At 44.2% G+C, this 19,912-nt stretch overlaps 4 protein-coding genes across 4 annotated transcripts; 3 read left to right on the plus strand and 1 right to left on the minus strand.

Moving 5' to 3' along the window:
* The first annotated feature begins 15 nt into the window (after positions 1-15).
* On the plus strand, positions 16-11,697 carry LOC108077547 (uncharacterized). Its single transcript, XM_070286042.1, is given in 6 exon segments — positions 16-165; positions 3,297-3,843; positions 7,974-8,135; positions 9,047-9,254; positions 9,312-9,507; positions 9,648-11,697. Coding segments are annotated over 5 exon segments (1,485 nt in total). The 5' UTR covers positions 16-165; positions 3,297-3,651; the 3' UTR covers positions 10,375-11,697.
* A 167-nt stretch (positions 11,698-11,864) lies between these two features.
* Positions 11,865-14,003, plus strand: LOC108077546 (cytosol aminopeptidase-like). The gene is made up of 3 exons (XM_017170938.3): positions 11,865-13,078; positions 13,136-13,600; positions 13,662-14,003. Exons 1-3 carry the CDS (start codon positions 12,020-12,022, stop codon positions 13,800-13,802), a joined length of 1,665 nt encoding a protein of 554 aa, XP_017026427.1. The 5' UTR covers positions 11,865-12,019; the 3' UTR covers positions 13,803-14,003.
* A 1,866-nt stretch (positions 14,004-15,869) lies between these two features.
* LOC108077549 (cytosol aminopeptidase) lies at positions 15,870-18,026 on the plus strand. The gene is made up of 3 exons (XM_017170941.3): positions 15,870-17,125; positions 17,182-17,646; positions 17,713-18,026. The coding sequence occupies exons 1-3, from the start codon at positions 16,049-16,051 to the stop codon at positions 17,851-17,853; spliced, it is 1,683 nt and encodes a 560-aa protein (XP_017026430.1). The 5' UTR covers positions 15,870-16,048; the 3' UTR covers positions 17,854-18,026.
* LOC108077550 (TBC1 domain family member 13) lies at positions 17,971-19,847 on the minus strand. Its single transcript, XM_017170942.2, has 5 exons — positions 19,691-19,847; positions 19,535-19,614; positions 19,011-19,465; positions 18,351-18,874; positions 17,971-18,287 (listed from the first exon to the last, which is right to left on the minus strand). Exons 1-5 carry the CDS (start codon positions 19,708-19,710, stop codon positions 18,173-18,175), a joined length of 1,194 nt encoding a protein of 397 aa, XP_017026431.1. The 5' UTR covers positions 19,711-19,847; the 3' UTR covers positions 17,971-18,172.
* Positions 19,848-19,912: the final 65 nt, after the last annotated feature.

Here is a 19,912-nt window from a genome sequence, read left to right on the forward strand (position 1 = left end):
GCACTCACACCGCGGAAAACAAATACTGGCACAGAGCAACGTGCAGTTGTCGCGCGCGGAAAATCGAGAATTGTCTTGGCTCGACCGTGAAAAGTGTTGTAATAGGTTGAGGTTGAGGGTTATATTCAATTTGTTGGGACTGCTCAGAGCTAATGCCGAACACATGTAAGTACACGGCACAAGGGTGTGAAATTAGGGTTCCCGAGATTTTCACAAAAGGCATTTGAACAAACTCAAGAGAGTATTTTAATTGGTGTCCATTAAAGAGCCATTAAAATATATACTCTTCTTCTCTTCATTTCAATAGGAAACATACAATCTTATTTATTCAGAAGCTTGTTAAAGGAAATGTAAGAAGCCTTGAAAAAACTTGGCTTACTTAAATGAAAACAAATGTTTTCCAGAGTAAATCCCGTTTCCTTAATACAATCTCAACAAAGGAAATAATAGAAAACAAGTTTAAGTTTCAGTTACAAGGTCAGGGATTCCTTTCTTAAAGTTTTCGTTTCTTGGCAAGACCCTTTCTTTCATTTGACAGGGTATCTAAGCTGCACCCTCATCGATCTAGACTTTTCTTGTTCAATTTTGTGAATTCATAGCTCGAATGCCTTAATGCCCACACGGAGAGAAGGTGGCGACAATGGCAAACGACGCTGGCGAACAAAATGCAAAGCACGCGAAAATGCGTTTAAAAGTGGGCACAGCTTGTGGGGCGACTATTTGTCCAGGGCGCGGGTGGCAGGAATCCGAGTCTGAGTCCTGGCTTCTGGCTTCTGTCTTCTGGCCTGGTATGTAAATTCACTCCTGAGCTTTCGCCACACAGGGAAAACAACAAACAACAGCACCGAGCTGCGGTGAGTGTGAGTGACAGCCTGGCAGACACCTTGTCAATGTCTTGCGGCAACGAATAACCCCAGTCCGTATCCCCGTGTCCCCGGAATCTCGGGAAGGGAAAAGGTTGCATATTTGTAAAGGTCTTTGTAATTAGATAAACTCAAGAATAACTAAAAGTGCATTTTTAATTCAAAATAATAATGGGTAATTGGATTATAGAGATTATAATTATTAAAATCTAATTGTAAACGAACCAATTATTTTTTTCCGTGCATAAACTGCAGTCAAAGTAACACAAACAACGGCAACAATGACAACAGGCGAGGAGCAAGCCAAGTGGCAACAGCACAGCTGACTGACTTTTTGCATATACTAAGGTGTTTTCCTATTTCATTTTTTTGCTCGTCCTTTTTACTTATGGCTATGGAGGCACAAGTTTAACACGTCTGCTGCCTTTGTTTTTGGGCCTTGAATGCGCCGCGGGTGTTGCTTTAATGAATGTGCTATGCCGATGCATTTCTTTGGCGAGTTGCGAATGCAAAAAGCGTTGCATATATTTGAGGGCCTCCGGGGGCGTTCTGAAAATTCCCTCAGAATGGGATTACTTGCAAATTAGCGGAAAGTCAAGTCTAATTATCTTTGAAATGATTACATGGTTACAATTCGGTTGGTTGGGTGCAATAGGAGCTACGTTCTGGGAAATTATATTGGGCAGCAATCTGTCAATGAAAAGCCTTTTCAGTTTAAATTCGTCAACCTGTTCACATGCAACTTTGTTGAGCTTCAATTTTCTAAGAATCTTATCAAAGTAGGGATACTTTGAAATCTCTGAACTTGAACTTCAACAACAGATTATAACACTTCCGCTCAGGCAACAATATGCAAAGTGCTTAAAAGTGCAAATTAATTCCTATAATTGAAACCTCTTTAGCAGAAAAGTTCTGACAGCTTCCATTAACTTTATTTACTACTTATAAGGTTAAAACGATGCACAGAACAGAAAAGGCAAAGTGAACGGAAATAATGGGGTTTTTAAATTAAAAAATAATTTGATTTCAGTTTAAGCTATTATGCTGAGTTGTTATTCATTTAAAATGTTATTGTTAAACGTTGGCATTTCAATTTAATTTGGTAAACTATGGAAAAAATGAAACTACCAACAAAAAATGCTGTTTCGGTTGAATTAATTAAAATTGCCATGAAAAAGCAGGCAACATTTAATGGAAGGAAAATTCTGAAAATAGCAACATTTATATTTAACAATTTAATTTTTTTATACTTAAGGTATTTAAAATATGGCAAAGAAAAGAAATACCCGTGAATAAATGAAAAAAATTCCCAGAAGGTAACACAAAATCTCGCGAAAGCTCAAAAAATTGATATTTAATTGAGTAGCTTTTTTTTAAGTCAATAAATATTCCAATGCTCAATCAAACAAGAATAACACAAGGATATGTCTGACGAGTGCATTAAAAGTCCCGTGGAAATCCATAAAAAATTTGTATTTAATTGAGTTGCTATTTGTATGGGCGGAAAACCACAGCGCAATCACCACATTTCAAAGGCCACTTCGAGCAGAGCTAATCCGTCGTCAGTAAATTTTCGGAGAGCTTCTCGGGACTCCATTAAACTGTCCGAAAATCGATTCCCTGCGGCTTTTCCACCTGCAGCGCCATAAACATCATGGCCCACTTGAGCGGGGCCAGATTTGCAGGAGGACACTGCAACATAGATAACCATTTCCATTTGTTAATTATGTATGCAGGCAGGAAAATGTTGTTGCCCAAACGAGGGTCGTTGAATGGGGGGACGAGAGGACATTAAGGGGTCCTGCAGGGATGCTGCGGATGGAGGCTGCGTTGTCCAAAGGAAGAGCAGTGCAAATGCAGTCAAGCGCAAGAGGCAAATAAAGGCTCAAGAAGTTAAACCAGCCAGCTCAAGTATGTGCCATATAAACCATTTGAGCACACACACCCAGGATCAGGGGCGTACTTAGTTAGGAAAAAAGGGTTTTAGAGCACTTTGTGTTTTTAAGTTTTAATTAAACGCAACAGTTTTTCATAATGAAAACTGTAGGGAAATTAATACTTACAAAAGTAAAGCATCTCATTTTACTATTACAATTTCCTTTCATAGAAATTATTTATTTTTAATACATTTTCTAATCTCCGCCCCACAAGATTATAACATGTTGCTCCAGCCTCCTGTTTTGCCAACGATTTGTCGGCTCAATGCACACAGACTGGCTGGTTGAAAAGGGCTTGAGATTGTTGCCATGTCGAGGCGGTTATGCTAAAATTGTGCCTGAAAAGCTAATGGGCACAAGGGGGGACAGTCGGGGGCGGGTAGGACACACCACTTACGTGGCGCTGAGCGCGGGAAATTGAATTAAGTTTTCATTTAGCAAATAACTTGGAGCTGCCACAGCTTGCTCAAATTGCATTATTTATTGCACTTTGCAGAGGCTACTCGACCCGACCCCAAATAAACAATCATCACATAAATACGTAATCAACAAGCGGCCTCCCTGCCCCCGAAAAAAGAGGGGGAATCCTTGGCTGGTAGCCAGCGCCACCCACCCAGCAAGCAAAGAATGTAAAGCCACTCCGGCAGCAGGAGCAACACGGACATCCACGAGAGGAGGTGGCCCCAAAGTGTGAGTGAAGCGATGTGAAGGCAAAACATTTTGCAATATTAAAGAACAGCGCGAGGTGGACGAGTGAACCTGTTGCCGGCAGGACCACAAAACAGAAGAGCCGCTGAAACAGGGCCAGGCAGCCAGCCAGTTGAAAGGGCAAACCCGCGCTCATCGCAACAATGGCCGTGAATGTACTGGACTACGATCACTTTGCCATCAGCGCCATTGTGGTGGGCAGCCTGCAGCTGTTCTTCTTCCTGGTCAACTCCATGCTGCACATGGACAAGCTGACGGACTTTGCCGGCGGCGTCAACTTCATCATCATCTCGTTGCTCACGTTTTTTCTCGGCCAAATCGATCGACCCTCGAAGGTGAGTGGAATTTTAATAATTAACAACTGCTACAAGTTTTGTAAAGAATATTAAAATTAGTTTAGTTTATTGCAAATTCTGGGTTTTTAAATACAGAGATTCTTATGGTGCTTCAATAACTAAAATAATAAGTTAATAACTGACTATGTATTGTTACTGATAAACAAGGTTCTTGGAAAAAATATTATTAATGAATTCCATTGAACAGTGAACAAAATTCACTTGCAACTAGATTTTTATCACAAACCGCTTCAAAAATATGTTGTTATAAGTATTTCAAAACAGAAAAAATGAGCTGCTTTTCCGCTGAAGTAACAATAAATAAATTAAGAAAATAATTACAAAAAAATAATAAAATAAATCAAAAATACCCCAAATAAATCATTGATACAAAATCTGCAATCATAAAAGAGTCAAAAAGTAATTTATTCCAATGTCAGATACCCGAAGGCAATAAAGTTTGCCAATACCCATAAATAACAAATGTTCAGCAATATTTAAAGCTTAAAAATAACGAAAAGAAACACAAACGTTTTGTTAAACCTTAAATATTAAAAGCTTAAATTAACAAACAGTAACAAGAACGCTTTGTTTAACAAATAACAAAAGTAATAATACAAATTAGTGAAAATTTGTAGCTTTGTTAGTCGTTAGGTTTCATTGTTTTACATATTATTTTCTCAAAATGAAATCTTCTCAACTTTAAACGGGGCCATAAACATGTCACCCAACTGAGCGTGAAGGGTTGTTGGCGTTGGCAGGGGCCAAGGGCTGGCAGGGTGGCTGTCGGTGGTTTCGGCTGCTGACATTGAAAACTGAGCTTCGCATACGCACACATTAAAATCCATTGCCGCCGACACACAAAAGGTTACGCCCATCGAGGCCCCCATTTCGCTGTTGTTTCTTGTTGTGTTCTCGCCGCCTGTGTGTTCCATGTCGTATTTGTTGCCGTATCTGCGCCGCTGTTGCCGTGGCAGCTGTAGCTGTGGAGCTCTGTTCTCGGCTGTGGCATGACCTTGGCATCGTGAGGGTCCTCAATCCGCCTGTCGGCGTGTCCTTCCGCCAGCCTAACACGCTGCCTAAGCAGCTAACTAACGCTATTTGCGGGCAGCTTGAAAGCGATTGCACCGGCAGGCCGGAGATTTCCCACAATTTTCAATTAATTAATCTGTCTTGATGGGCACTTTTGTAATTTTCCCTGTCATTACCAAGGCATTCCTGGGTAAAATTATGTTCTCCGCCAGTCCTGTGTATGCCTAAGGCTCATTAATTAATATTTAAAGCGGGCTTTCTTCGAAGGATATCAAGTGTAATTGGAAAACTTGTTAATTAGGAATATAAATTAACAGATATTTTAAGTAAATTTTCTACAAAAGAAAGTTATCTGAAATTAATTATGGCTTATATTCCTGAAAAGAATTTTAAAAATCCGATTGTTTTTTAATACCAAAGGTAATTCATAACCCCACCATTTCTGGTGTTGACACTTGTCTGCCTTGGGCTCTTGATTTATAGTTGATATCGAACAAACATATGTCTCCAATGAAAAACCATAATTATCAAGGAAATAATATATGAATTATTTTGGTCGGTATTTTCTTTTTGTTGTCAGTTCAAGCCTGGAGGAAATGATATTTATCTTAGTTGCTGACACTTTGGAATAAATTAATATTTCATACCTCTCTTTCTCCTAGATTTTAATTATGATTGTTTTACTTTGTTAATGGAGAATCATTTGAGATAAATCAAAAAGTTAAATGTGTTAAACGCCATTTGACTTGAATTTATTGATGACACATTTTAGCTAATGGCCACTTTGTTATATTTAAAATTGAAACAATAAAAGATTCGTTTAAAGTATGGACTGTTTGTTAACTTTATAATCTATTATAAATAATATTGCACTAATTCAAACCTCTTTTATAACTAAATATTCATTATATATTATTCTTTTACTCTTCAATGGACTTTTATCTCTTCCAAAATCATCGTTTTAATAGCGGTAAATGCTGATACATAATGACTAAAACCAGCTTGTTTTACACCTATTGAGGTCCTTAAAGCTCATTTCAAAAAAACATAATATTAATTAGAATATGGCTAGAGAGCCGTTTACAGTTTTATATCTTTAAGGCAAAACAAAGCCCGTGAAAGCTTTAGTTTCAGTTTCCACTTTTCCATTTTGTTTAACGCCCACAACAGTATCGATTCACTCAATAGCCCATGAAAGCTTGTTAAAGGGCTTATACCAATTTGGCCGGCAAATTGAGAAATAAATTCACATCTATCTGCTGGCGTTGTTGTTGTCTTTGTCCTGGACACAAACACACTGAAAAACAACAAACAAACAAATAACTAAGTGGCAAAAATTGCACACGCAAGAATTTCATTGCGGACACGATTTGCATTTATGTTCAATTAATTTTCAGTACCACAAATTTGTGACTTGTGACAATAGACCAAAACGCATAACGCATTAAATTCAATATCGATCGTCGATTAAATTTAAATGGCTGTCAGCTGCCAGCTGAAATTGAGTTGGCAATGAAAAATGTTTTCCTTTAAAGAGGGGGCGAAGGGAAGATGGGGCGGCGGGCGGACGATGCGACGTCGGGCGGAAGCGGAAGTGCTGCCATGGCTTGTGGCTGTTGTTGCTTGTTCGGTGTCTGTGTGTGTCCGTGCCATAAAAATGCTTTACTGGCGCTGCATGCAGTCGCCTGGCTATGGTTTATCGCCGTTCAGTCTCGCTTAATAAATCGAGCGATAAAATGGCCCGAGAGCCGGCTGAAAGGCAGCTCAATCAAACTACAGCAAAATAGGCAATCATGTCCGCCTCGCTACGACAAACCCATTAAACTATCAGCCGAGGCGCACTCAATAAATTGCCGGTCTCGGCCTCAACGTATCCTCGCCATGACCTCATCCTCCAGGAGTGACTTTGACTGCGGTTACGGTCATGAGCAGCCTGAGCTGCCATTGACAAAGCAATTTAACAATTTTTCCCTGCATTTTTCATGAGCCGTTTGCGAGGAGGGGCAGGCTCTCCTCCGTGCGAAATGCATTTCTGATTCCACTTTGCCGCTCGCTCAATGCCGTTTATAAATATGCAAAGTGCACAGTCCGGGACTCATTCATTATTGAACCAACTCAAACCCGTCCGTCCACTCATCCATGGACTCCCTCGTCCCAATCCCCACCAGCTGGTCACTCTGGGAGGGTGCAGCAGAAAGCATAGAGCCGCCGCCTGCACTCGTGCGTGCTTCGCTTTATTTATGCAAAATTTGCATGACCACCGAAAGTGGTTTTGTAAAATAAAACATCACAAGAACAATTCTCCTCTGACGATGCAAAAATAAACCAGTAAATTCGTGCGAATTGCTCGTTGGCCAATGAATTTTTGTACGTTTTTCTTTGGCGGAAAGGGGGACGACTTCCCAGATACCCTAGATACCAAAAGGAAACTGCCTTTGTTAAGGCGGAGATTGGTGCTAGAATAGTTACGAGAGGGACTTCCTTGCCAGGGCAGTGGGCTCAGCCTTGAACTCGAACTTTTGCGGAGGCTCCCTCAAATTGCCCCGAGTCCGAGAATAACTCATTCCCAAATGGCAACCACTAAATGTTTATTGCAATGCCGACGTGATCCGCACACACCCACACAATACTTTTATTGCCAAAATAAAATTCCCTGAAAATTCAGCAACCTGAGACCGCATTTCAGAAGGATTGGATATTTAATATTCAGACAGAATACAGCACAGGGTTGAAAAATTACTTTACTTACTTATTTTATTCTGTAGCAAAGGTTAAAATTACTGATGCAGGTTGGAAATCAGTTACAAGAGGTTCAAAGACTGAAAAATATGCCTTAAAACTACTTAAAAACGAATAAAGTTATTGCTTCCTCGTGGCTCTGAAAAATAAATCAAAGCGAATTTAAAAGATATCTTTCCAAAGACAAGAAGCTTGACTGTTTAGAAGTTTCAATAGGCAGCCTTGGCTTCCTTTTAAGTATCCTAGGCTGACCATTAAGCCAGTGAGCTTTGGACTATTTTCAGTTCTATAATTCTACAAAAATTGTTGTAAATCTTAAGTATAATTATATTTTCATGATCTATCTAAATCCTCTTTAGGCCTACGACAGTCGACAGCTGATGGTCACCCTCTTCGTCTGTTTGTGGGGCGCTCGGCTCTCCGGATATTTGCTGTACAGGATTGTCAAGCTGGGCCGTGACAAGCAGTTCGAGGATACCCGCCGCAACATCATACGCTACGCGGTCTTCTGGACATTCCAGGTGAGAGAACAGGTGTACATATAGTACTCGTGCAGGGGGCACGAGGTTAGGGCAATCAGTTGCGTCAGCCAGTTTTCAATTTCGCTCTCAATGACAGAGCCTTCAACTTGGAGGTGGAAAATCAATCAAACTGTCACTAATTGACACGTGCGCAAAGGTTGTGAATATTTCATATTTCAGCACTTGTCGTCCGCCCAAACTGGGCCCCATGCAAATGTCAGCGTCAGCAGACCGGTCACCATGTGATTCTGGCCCAGAGCAACACCTACCCACACAGCACCCACATACAATCAGGCCAACAATTAAAACGCCATTCTCTGTGGCAGAATGACATGACACATGTGGGTGACGCCTGCTAAACGTTGTGGGTGTGGTGGGTGGTGGCCTGTTAATGTTTCAGTGTATGGAATGGTGGACGACTGCAGTCCGTCCTTCGTGGCGTGCTGCATGTGGCATGTCCCGCCATCGTTTTGTCTGAATTTATTTCCCATTTCGCCTGAATTCCAATCACTTGTTGCCAGTTGAAGCACAGCCAATTTGAGAAATCTGTGAAAAGTGCACTAAATCAAGGGATCTCTGATCTGTATAGACATTTATAGGCATTTTTAAGGTTTATAAAAACATTAAAGCAAGCTAAATTAATTGAATTGTTTCACTAATAAGCTTAAATTAGCATTAATTATATATTAAATAAGAGAACATTTATATTGCACCAACCTTTCTTGATATATTTTAAACTAAATGTCCGAGCAGAAGAAGCATTGAATTTATAGGTTGTTAATGACTGAGTTTAAGGTTTTAAAATATATATGTTTCTTTTAGTGTTTCCAAAGTATTTATATTTTATTTTTAGCTTTAAGGAATAAATAAAAACCTATTTGGTATTTAATACAACCTTCCCCCTTTCTTAGGCCGTGTGGGTTTACATTGTGTCACTGCCTGTTATTATTATCAACTCGCCACGCCACTCACAGCCACATGCTCCCAAGACCATGACCACGCTAGACTCCACGGGCACCGGCATGTTTATAGTGGGTTTGCTGGCGGAGACCTATGCGGACTTGCAGAAATTCTCCTTCCGCCAGGATCCGGCCAATCAGGGCAAGTTCTGCAACGATGGTGAGTTCTTAACTATGCACAGCTTCTGGGCAATCTTTAAAGGAAGATCTTCCAAAGGCTTGTGGAGCGTGTCGCGGCATCCCAACTACTTTGGTGAGGTGGTCATCTGGTGGGGCATCTTTGCCATATCGCTGAACGTAATCAGCGGTCACGAGTGGGTGGCAATTGCCTCGCCCATTTTTACGACGATGATTATCCTCTTCCTGTCCGGGATTCCGCTAAGGGAACGAAGTGCCGATGAGAAGTACAAAGAGTAAGTTGCATTAATTTAGAAGACAATCATTATATTTAAAATATAAAAACAATTATAATTGAAAGATTTAAAGTAAATATTTAAATAACCCTTACAATTTATTAAGAATTTGTATTGTTTTGTTCCCCCAACTTCTACAGTCAGCTGGAGTACCGGAAGTACAAGGCCTCCACTTCACCACTGATCCCAGTGCCACCTGCCGTCTACGTGGAGGTGCCCAGTGCCCTAAAGTTCATCCTGTGCTGCGAGTTCCCCATCTACGACTCGATGCGGATCCAGAAGGACCTCAGTCCCTACTCGCTCTCCATTGCCCGCTCGCACTCGCACATCTAGCAGTCAGTGGCCCACTCCAGCAGTGCCCAGGCTGGCGTGGGTCAGGTGCACACCCATACCCATTCCCAGGGCCACAGCCATCCCCAAACCCACTCGGGAGGTCAGTCGTCGACGGGCCACTCGCTCCACAGGGGCCACTGCTATGGTGCCAATGGCGGTGATGCCGAGAGCCACCACAATTGCGGCGGGAGCTGCCGGAACGTGCACGTCAAATCCAATCCGTATCAATGCGAGGCGGGCTACGGCCACTACCCGCTGCGCCATACGGACGACGATGACACGGACGACGGGATCATCTACATGGCCCGCACCCACTTCTTCCACGGGCAGAAGGAGCAGGAGCAGCATCTGGCGAAGGCTGTGGCCAAGTGCAGCTACCTGGCGGAGGAGGAGCTGGCCTCCGACTACGACGAGGACGTGCCGGCCATAGATCTCAGCAAGGCCACCAGTGCGGAGAGCTTTGGCACCCGGGTGCAGACGGAGCAGGCTGTCAATGCCGATGGCCTGCCCGTAACCGTGACCACGATTTTGTGATTGAAACTTTAAGATTGGTTAACGGGTTTTTACTATAAGGTACGTGCAAAAGGGCAGACCACTGTGAGTTCATATTGGTTGGTTTTTGCGTTTTTGAATCGGGTTAAAAAATTGACTACAAATTGGGTTAAATATGCTCATATCAACGGCCGTAGATAGCTATTTCGATTTTTCAATAAGCTGAAATTAAGATATTTTAATCGCATGGATTTTCAGTATTTTAAAAGGCTTAAATTGCTAGTTTTTGTGAATTACAAATTGAAAAAATTAATATTAAGTGGTATACTACATTACGTATACGACAGGGAAGCCAGCAGGGAGTATAGTTAACAAATAATATAGAAGGCATCTTCTTCAAAGTTCTTATTTTCCTCCGTCATTTCCTACAGTTTTTAGATCTCTTTATTGTAAATAATAAACTGTGCGGTTAGGCAACACCGCGTATGAGTGATAAGCTATAATAACTTTCCTTATTCCTTAAATAATAAATAGTTTTTCATCTTTAGTGAGCACCAGGGTAAACAAATCTTCCAACATAAACTCAATACGACAGGAAAGCCCACATGAATAACAAATAACTTGTAAACAAAAAAATGGAAACCGAAAAATTCACTTTGGCCCACCCTTTTGTACGTACCAAAAAACTCGCTTATGGCGATCTGGGGGATGGGATTTTTTGCTGACGAATGCCAAAGTACCGGGCAGTAGTACCAAGGATCAAGGACTCATGGATACTCACAGCTGTATAACACTCTAGTCTCTATGCTATAATTGCTCAAATAACTAACGTGCCTCTTATGTGCTCTGCGCACCCTTAGATTGTTGCACTCTTTCAAAGTTTACGTAAACTCTAGTCTCTGTTGAACCCCCAACCACGAATATATATGTAGATATATCCCTGTATATCAGCTGCATATTTTCTTATCGAACACACACACACCCACCAAACAAAAGGAATCGAACCTGAAGCCATTTGAACCGAAACATATCCCAAAGGCAACAGCAACGGCAACCCAACCAACGGTCGATTTACATATACAAATCGTATTCGAAGTACAAGAATTGTTAGATCGAATTGCTTAGAGGGCAATAGAGAAGGCGTTCGATAGCCATTGTTATTTTATATACAGGATTACCTACTCGTACTCGTAGTGGCTAAATGGAAAAAACCCAATATGTATGTTACCAAAAATGTTCTCGATATGCGTACGTGTCTGTGTCTAGTTTGTGTCTCAAATGTTAAGCAGTATTACCTAACGAACGAATTGTACCTAATTGATTATGCTGAGTATGTAAACTAATAAACGAAACGAAAGAAGGTCATCTGGGATACGTTTTATTTTAACCTAGATTGAGATTTTTGTAGAAATTGGCCAAGTTCAAAGCCCATCCAGGTAGGCCATGGAAAAGCATATAGTTGGCCCTGAACCATATGTCACCTGACTTCCAGTACAACCAGTAACCAGCTAGCTAAAGCCCAAAATCTATAGATTCAGTATATGTGAACGTCTCGTAGAGTTAACAACTTGGCTTAAATTATCAGTAAAAATTATCTGTGCTTGCATAACTTGTTTGGAACAAAATTTTTATAACTTTCGGAAACTATTTTTTTTCGGCACTCAAGGTGTAGTAGTAGTGAAAAACCATGTTTGGGGTTTCGCGCCAGTTGTTCCGGATTTGTAAAAAGTCTCCGGTGTGCCGACGACATGTGGCCGAGGTGATGCGCCGGTCCTACGCCTCGCAAGCCATCAACCAGATGCTGTTGCTCCAGCAGATGGAGATGTGCGCAGATCAGCCCTCGCGAGCCTTGGTCATTGGTGTCTACGCTGACGAAGAGGATAAGAATGATGCCGGTATCCTGACGCCAGCCGGCTGGCGGTTCAACCTTCAGAGGACCCACGGCAGGCTGATAGAGGTGCTCCGGATGTCTGGACCCATGCCCCGACGAGGTGAAGCCCGTCTGTTGTTTGCCATCGAGCCGGAGCGTATTCCCTACTACTCTGTGGTTGCCGTCGTCGGTCTGGGTAAGGAGTGCCTGGGCTACAATCCCTACGAGGTCTTGGACGAGCAGAAAGAGGCCATCCGACGATCGGTTGCCGCCGCCTGTCGCATTCTCGCCGAATTGGACACCGACCGGATTGAGGTCGAGAACTGTGGCCACGCCGAATCTGCGGCCGAAGGAGCTGCCCTGGGCATCTGGCTATACCAGGAACTGCGCGACCCCAAGACCCGCATTTTCGTCCCGGCCATCGATCTGTATGCCACCAAGGACGAGATCTGCGACATTGAAGGATGGCGTATTGGTCTCCAAAAGGCTGCCGCGCAGAATCTGACCCGCCAGCTGCAGGAGATGCCCTCCAACCTGCTAACTCCCACCGCTTTTGCGCAAAACGTCGTCGAGGTGCTCTGTAAATCCGGAGTTAACGTCGAGGTCAAAGTAGAGGGCTGGGCAGAGAGCCAGTCCATGCACGCTTTCCTGGCGGTGGGAAAGGCTTCCTGCGAGCCCCCAATTTTCCTAGAGCTGAGCTACTATGGCACGTGTGCCGAGGAAAGGCCCATCGTGCTGGTGGGCCAGGGCATAACCTACGACGCGGGTGGCCTTTGTCTCAAGAAGAAAGGAGAACTGTTTCACATGCGCGGTGACATGACCGGAGCGGCGGTGGTTGTGGCCACATGTCGGGCGGTGGCTGGACTCAGGTTGCCGGTGAGTTTCTTTTGTTAATTTTCACCTAGTTCCTGGCTTAAATAGCTAGATCTTTAGGTCAACATCCGCGGTCTAATTCCTCTGTGCGAAAACGTCGTTGGCTGCAACTCCTTCCGGCCCGGCGACATGGTCAAGTCCATGAACGGCAAGACCATCGAGGTCCAGTGCACGGACCACGAGGATGTCCTCGTGCTGGCCGATGCTCTGCTCTATGGCCAGAACTTCTGCCCCAAGTGTATCATCGATATCGGCACCTGCTCTGGATACATGCGGCAGTCCCTGGACGAGGCCGCCTGCGGTGTGTTCACCAACTCTGAAATCTTGTGGCAGCAGATCAAGCACGCAAGCATGCACACTGGTGACCGCGTGTGGCGTTTCCCCCTGTGGAACTACTACAGCAAGGCGGTGCGAGCGGGACAGCGCAGCGATGTCCAGAACTACGGCATTGGACGCGGAGGACGTCCCTGCAAGGCCGCCGCCTTCCTGCGAGAGTTCGTACCCTGCGGACAATGGATGCATATTGTAAGTAGCCTTGACCGCTTCTGCCAGGGCTCTAGTATCCTAACGTATTTCTCCTTTCCAGGACGCCACCAACGTGATGGTCACCAACGGCTTAGACTTCGAGTACCTGCGCCGCGGCATGGCTGGTCGTCCCACGCGGACCCTGGTAGAGTTTATTGCCCAGACCATATGCAAGGACACCGCCCCCAAGATGGGCAAATAGTGTGAAAGGAGTGTGACAAGGGGATGCCGGAGTGGCCGGCCCCAATAACTAGCTACCAGCACGTCGAAATTTTTAGTGAATTATTAGTCGGTTGTTTCAGTTCCTTCAAAATTGCAAGCGAGATTGTTCCTAGGCCCCAAAAACATACGTTGTTCGTTTACAGTGATCGAATAATTAAAATTATTTATCTTCGGGCATTAATGCGACGCGAGTTGTATTTATTTATACGCTGTTCAATGTTTGCAAGGCTCAAAAAATATACCACATTATAAAAATAATTTATTTCGAATAAAAACAATAAAATATTATCTTCTAACTAGAACTACGTTTTATTTTTTACAGAAAACTAGATATTAAAAAATCTCGACCAAGAACCGGAATATATTTTTCCGAAGGACAAAGATTCCTCCCCTTTAGGAAGCCGAAGTTTGTAAATTTTTGCCATTTGGAATTGGATCAGAAAACATCGTTCATAAAAAAAATAAAAACATTTCCATAGTTATCCAGCTTTTATGTGCTAGTTGCCGTCTGAACAATGGATGCAGTGCTCCGGTTCTCTCCTGAGAAATGTCATACCGATTCGAAGCGGAAACGGAAATGAAAGCAGATAGGGATGAGGATAAGAATAAGGATGCGGAACCGGGACTCCAGTAGACTCTAGCCTAGTGTAGGGTTTCGTGTTAGAGTTGGCTTCACCCCTACACGGATCGAGCGGATGTACATACATATATATGATATGGAATGGATTACATTTTGCTAGCGTTATCTTCAAAATTAATTTCATTTTAATATAAAGAAAGGCAATCGCTCGCGTCACAGGCAGAAGAAACTTTTTTAAAAACCAGTTCAAGCACATTTTTTCAGAGATTCGTGTTGAAAATTTTTAATGAAATTAATTGTAATATATTATGCTTAACATACTCTTAATAAACTATATGTATATTAAATATTTTTGCTTTAATTAAATTTTAGTCTTAATTTCTCCATCATACATTTAATTTTGTTTTTACTTTTTAAGTGAATCAGAAGACCCAATATGCATTATGTTAAAAGGGAAAAGTAGAAGTATAATGCTTCTGTTTGTTTATGATGTTATACACAAAAATAAAGAAGAATCCCGTTTGTTCAAATTTGTAATTTGCCAACTTTAATTATGTAACCCCTATAAATTAAAACAAAAATGGGAAAATGTTGTGCTTGTATAAATTGATCGTAGGCCTCCTCAGTTGCTTAATTAAGGGGGGATATACATGTAAGCGGTTAAAATTTGGCCATTTTTCGTGAATTTTTTTTTATAAGAAATAGTCAAGCAATCGTCGTGAAACTTTGGATATAGTTAAAAGTAGAATCAGAGATGATAAAAAAAATTAGTTATAAACAATATTTTACAAAATGGCGGACTTATGGAACATATGCCGTAGCGCCTCGAGCTTTGAGTTGCCGTGCTATGGACACGATAGAGCTCGTAATTCCTGTCCGAAATCCGTAAACTAAATTTTTTTGTATTCATTACACCTTTATCTTCTATTTGAACCTAAAAAACCAAAGCGAAATCAAGACAAAAAAAAATAAATTTTGATTTGAAGGAAAAAATGCCATTTTCAGGTGATCAGTTTTCACTTCCCACCCTCTTAAAAAATAGTAATACTCAGTTTTATAACAACCATGTAGGTTCAAATAGAAGATAATTTCATGCTGATCATAATAATTTTTGATTCACTCCGATATGTTACATAGTTTTTTGTGAATCGTGTCCATAGCATAGGTAGAAATGCAAAAATTAGAAGCTGAGAAAAAGACGTTTAAAGTTTTTGATGCGCCCACGTTAACACTTGTGAACCTTGCGTGCATACTTGATTTGAGGCACTTAGAGTTGGAATTCGATAATGAAAATTACACACTATATTCTTTAAATAATAAACTATTTTATAAACCAAAAAAAAAATTTGCCAAAAAAATTTTGGTTTACATGTATATCCCCCCTTAAGTCGTTAGAATAAACTTGACTTTTTTAAGAATCTCGGTGTGTTATGGTTTTTTGAAAATCCAAGACTGTGGGTAAATTTCTGTCAGTGTCGATACGGCTTTACAATAGGCTTCAGTATCAGTTTTATTTGTTTATAGTCGTAACACGTACACTTTTCAAGTTATTCTGGATGAAAAAATTCTGTGAAATATTTAAAAGCCCCACCAAAAAGTGCTAGTTGTTCAATATTTGTAGTATCCTTTTGTCTTGATAAAAGTCTATGTTCAATTTGGGATTCGAAATGTTCCGATTAACGCGCAACTCACTATCGCGGGCGTGCAGCCTCGCTCGTTTTATCCGCCGGCCGGAGATCACTTCTCGCGGATACGCCTCGCAGGCAATCAACCAGATGCTGCACTTGCAGCAGATGGAAATCTGCGCGGATCCTCCGTCGCGTGGCCTGGTCATAGGCGTGTTCGCGGACGAGGAGGACAAGAACGATGCCGGAATCCTGACGCCCACGGGATGGCGGTACAACCTTCAGAAGACCAACGGCCGGTTGTTGGAGGTGCTACGGATGTCCGGACCCATGCCCAAGCGGGGCGAGACCCGTATGCTGTTCGCCATTGAGCCGGAGCGAATTCCCTACTACTCGGCAGTGGCGGTCGTCGGTCTGGGTAAGGAGTGCCTGGGCTACAATCCCTACGAGGTCCTGGACGAGCAGAAGGAGGCCATTCGGCGATCTGTGGCGGACGCCTGTCGTATTCTCGCTGAACTGGACACTGACCGGATTGAGGTCGAGAATTGCGGTCATGCCGAATCTGCGGCCGAAGGAGCTGCCCTGGGCATCTGGCTATACCAGGAGCTGCGGGATCCAAAGCGACGAATCTCTGTGCCCTCCATCGACCTGTTCGCCAGCAAGGACGAGATCTGCGACATCGAGGGCTGGCGCATTGGACTCCAAAAGGCTGCCGCGCAGAATCTGACCCGTCAGCTGCAGGAGATGCCCTCCAACCTGCTCACTCCCACCGCTTTTGCACAGAACGTCGTCGAGGTGCTCTGCAAGTCCGGTGTCAATGTGGAGGTCAAGGTCGAGGGCTGGGCAGAGAGCCAGTCCATGCACGCTTTCCTGGCGGTGGGCAAGGCCTCCTGCGAGCCCCCAATCTTTTTGGAGTTGAGCTACTACGGCACCTGTGCCGAGGAGCGGCCCATCGTCCTGGTGGGCCAGGGCGTGACCTACGATGCTGGTGGCCTGTGCATCAAAGACAAGCACGAGCTCTTCCACATGCGAGCCGATATGACAGGAGCGGCGGTGGTGGTGGCCACGTGTCGGGCGGTGGCTGGACTCAGATTGCCGGTGAGTTTCTTTGCATATCTTCAGCTGGATCCTGGCCTATTCTTCATACCTTTTAGGTCAACATCCGCGGTCTAATTCCTCTGTGCGAGAACGTCATTGGCTGCAACTCCTTCCGGCCCGGCGATATGGTCAAGTCCATGAATGGCAAGACCATCGAGGTCCAGTGCACGGACCACGAGGATGTCCTCGTGCTGGCCGATGCCCTGCTTTATGGACAGAACTTCTGCCCCAAGTGTATCATTGATATCGGCACCTGCTCTGGATACATGCGGCAGTCCCTGGACGAGGCCGCCTGCGGTGTGTTCACCAACTCTGAAATCCTGTGGCAGCAGATCAAGCACGCAAGCATGCACACTGGTGACCGCGTGTGGCGTTTCCCCCTGTGGAACTACTACAGCAAGGCGGTGCGAGCGGGACAGCGCAGCGATGTTCAGAACTACGGCATTGGACGCGGAGGACGTCCCTGCAAGGCCGCTGCTTTCCTCCGAGAGTTCGTGCCCTGCGGCCAGTGGATGCATATAGTAAGATCAGTTTCTCGGTATTTTCAGTACTTAATATAATGGGGACACTTTCGCCTTCTTGTGCAGGATGCCACCAATGTGATGATCACTCGGGGAGACGAGTTCGAGTATTTGCGCAAGGGCATGGCTGGACGACCCACGCGGACTCTAATAGAGTTCATTGCGCAGACCATTTGCAAGGATACAGCTCCCAAGATGGGCAAGTGATGATCCTTGACATGGCGTTCTAATGACGATACCACACGTACAGTGTTGTTTTACTGACTATTGACTACTGAGAAACCTATAACTTTCAGATGCATTTATAATTGGGACTCCGCAATGTTAAAATTACTTCGCTTTAATGAGATATAAAAATCAAACAGTTGTATAAAAAGTAACGATAGGTGCTGTATACTTAGGGGGGTTCCTGTAAAGGTGTCGCTCAGATTGGGGCTAACTAAAGTAGTTGATTGCTTGGTTCATTCCGTTGATATCAGACAGGCTTTAAAGCATTTGGGCAAGAAAGAATCCTTCCAGGCGTCGTCTACGCCAGCGTCACGGCGTGGGTGATCACCACGTTAATGTCAATCGGCGGATAGTTCTGCAGCAGCTTCACATTCGAGGCGAAGTCGTTCTCCAAGATGGCTTCTCTTTGGATTCTGGAGAATATATTTAAAAGTATAAATACATTTGAGGGATCTCAACTACCAGATTTATCTTACAATATCATGGAACAGCAGATTCTGATGAGGAAATCGAAGCGCTGCTCATCCGAGAACACAGAGTCCCAAATGCGCAGCACATCTGGCAGTGGAAACTCCTGCGAGAGGAGCAGCGTGAGCCACCGGAAGCTGTAGTACTGCGGATGCAGTTCCTGGCTCTTCAGTTGCTCGTAGATGCCAATGTCCTTCGCCTTGAGCATATTCGATAGCCTGGCCATCATGCACTTGATACCGCCTTCGGCATCGTCCAGGGTCTTGATGAAAAAGTCCCGGATCTCGCCCATCAGAGCGGTGAAGCAGAAGAAGCAGTCCGCCTCGGCGTGGGCGCGGTACGAGAGATCTGGATCCGAGGCCATAACGTAGTAGATGGGTCCCACGATCTCGTTCATGCCCTGCACGTATCCCTGGCCGGGATTGAGCTTGGCGTAGATGAACAGGATGCGCTGCACAACCTCCCAGTGGGCCTCCTGGCCCTCCTCCATGGCGGCATAGTTCTCCACGGAGCGCTTGGTGATCAAATTTATCTGCGATCGAAAGGTCCAGATTAGTTTTCGGGTTGAATTGAAGGGGAACACTTACTTGCTGCTAAATTCCAAATGGCAGGCATAATGCAACACATTCTGAGCTTATTTTAACACGCAATTTCGGACTGCAACTCACCTTGGTCATGCCCAGGCCCTTACGCTCCACGTTCGCCGAGCTCAGTACAGCGGGCACCACCCGCTCGTGCAGCCGCCGTCCGTGCTCGCCTTTGCTGTGGACCACAATATCGCAGGGATAATCGGTGGGCTGCTGGAAGAAGGAGATGTCCGGACACAGGCGCCGCACATCCTTGTCGATCTGCAGCAGAAACTCGTTGTCGTTGAAGAACGTGTTCCAGGCGCTCTCCGGCCCCTCGCTCAGCGGATGATCTTGCAGGCCAACGCCCCTCGAATCCACGTCGTCACCGGCCCCTTTGTTCGCATGTCCAGGCGGCAGCACTAGCTCCTCGATGAACTGCCGGTACAGGGCCCGCTTCTGGGCCAGTGTCGAGGCCCAACTGCTGCGCCGTGGGCCTAAATACCCCAAGAGAAGCTTCCAGCTAAGAGCCCGAAAACTTTGCACATCGGGCACACCTGTGGATTTTCAGGCACTGTTTAAATTCTGCCGATATCTTCGGTTAGAGGTTTCGGGATATATCCTACCGTTAAACGTCAGCTGTCGCAGCTGCTTCAGGTCGATCAGGTCCTGGGGGGCCGCCAGGACATCCTCGAATTCCTTTACACTGCGTTTCGGGGAGGGAAAGCGAAAGTTGTGTTTTGTGTACGAGTGGTTTTTATTCGATTCTAAGGCTCACTTACCGCGCTTTGAACATGGACATGGTATAGCTATATGCGGGTGGCTCCTCCTCAGCTCCATACAGGGCACTCTAGTGGATTTACTGGATCGCTGGCAATTAATTAATAGAGGAAAATCGGAGAATTGAAAATCACAACAAACATTCAGTGTGACCGTTGTTCGGAGCTAACAGTTCTCGAGGTTGCCAGATCGATCTTCATATTACCCTGCCAATGCAGCCCATT

This window comes from Drosophila kikkawai, chromosome 3L, assembly GCF_030179895.1.
Source record: "Drosophila kikkawai strain 14028-0561.14 chromosome 3L, DkikHiC1v2, whole genome shotgun sequence".
NCBI classification, from domain to species: Eukaryota; Metazoa; Arthropoda; class Insecta; order Diptera; family Drosophilidae; genus Drosophila; species Drosophila kikkawai.

What these genes read in the sequence shown, in the direction of transcription:
- LOC108077550 (XM_017170942.2), bottom strand. Translation starts at nt 19,710, where the DNA reads ATGTCCATGTTCAAAGCGCG. An exon ending in AGGGCCTGGGCATGACCAAG is followed by an intron (nt 18,875 to 19,010) that starts GTGAGTTGCAGT and finishes TTTCGATCGCAG; the next exon opens with ATAAATTTGATCACCAAGCG. An exon ending in ATCTGCTGTTCCATGATATT is followed by an intron (nt 18,288 to 18,350) that starts GTAAGATAAATC and finishes TATATTCTCCAG; the next exon opens with AATCCAAAGAGAAGCCATCT.
- LOC108077549 (XM_017170941.3), top strand. Translation starts at nt 16,049, where the DNA reads ATGTTCAATTTGGGATTCGAAATGTTCCGATTAACGCGCAACTCACTA. An exon ending in TGGCTGGACTCAGATTGCCG is followed by an intron (nt 17,126 to 17,181) that starts GTGAGTTTCTTT and finishes CATACCTTTTAG; the next exon opens with GTCAACATCCGCGGTCTAAT. An exon ending in GCGGCCAGTGGATGCATATA is followed by an intron (nt 17,647 to 17,712) that starts GTAAGATCAGTT and finishes CTTCTTGTGCAG; the next exon opens with GATGCCACCAATGTGATGAT.
- LOC108077546 (XM_017170938.3), top strand. Translation starts at nt 12,020, where the DNA reads ATGTTTGGGGTTTCGCGCCAGTTGTTCCGGATTTGTAAAAAGTCTCCG. An exon ending in TGGCTGGACTCAGGTTGCCG is followed by an intron (nt 13,079 to 13,135) that starts GTGAGTTTCTTT and finishes CTAGATCTTTAG; the next exon opens with GTCAACATCCGCGGTCTAAT. An exon ending in GCGGACAATGGATGCATATT is followed by an intron (nt 13,601 to 13,661) that starts GTAAGTAGCCTT and finishes TCTCCTTTCCAG; the next exon opens with GACGCCACCAACGTGATGGT.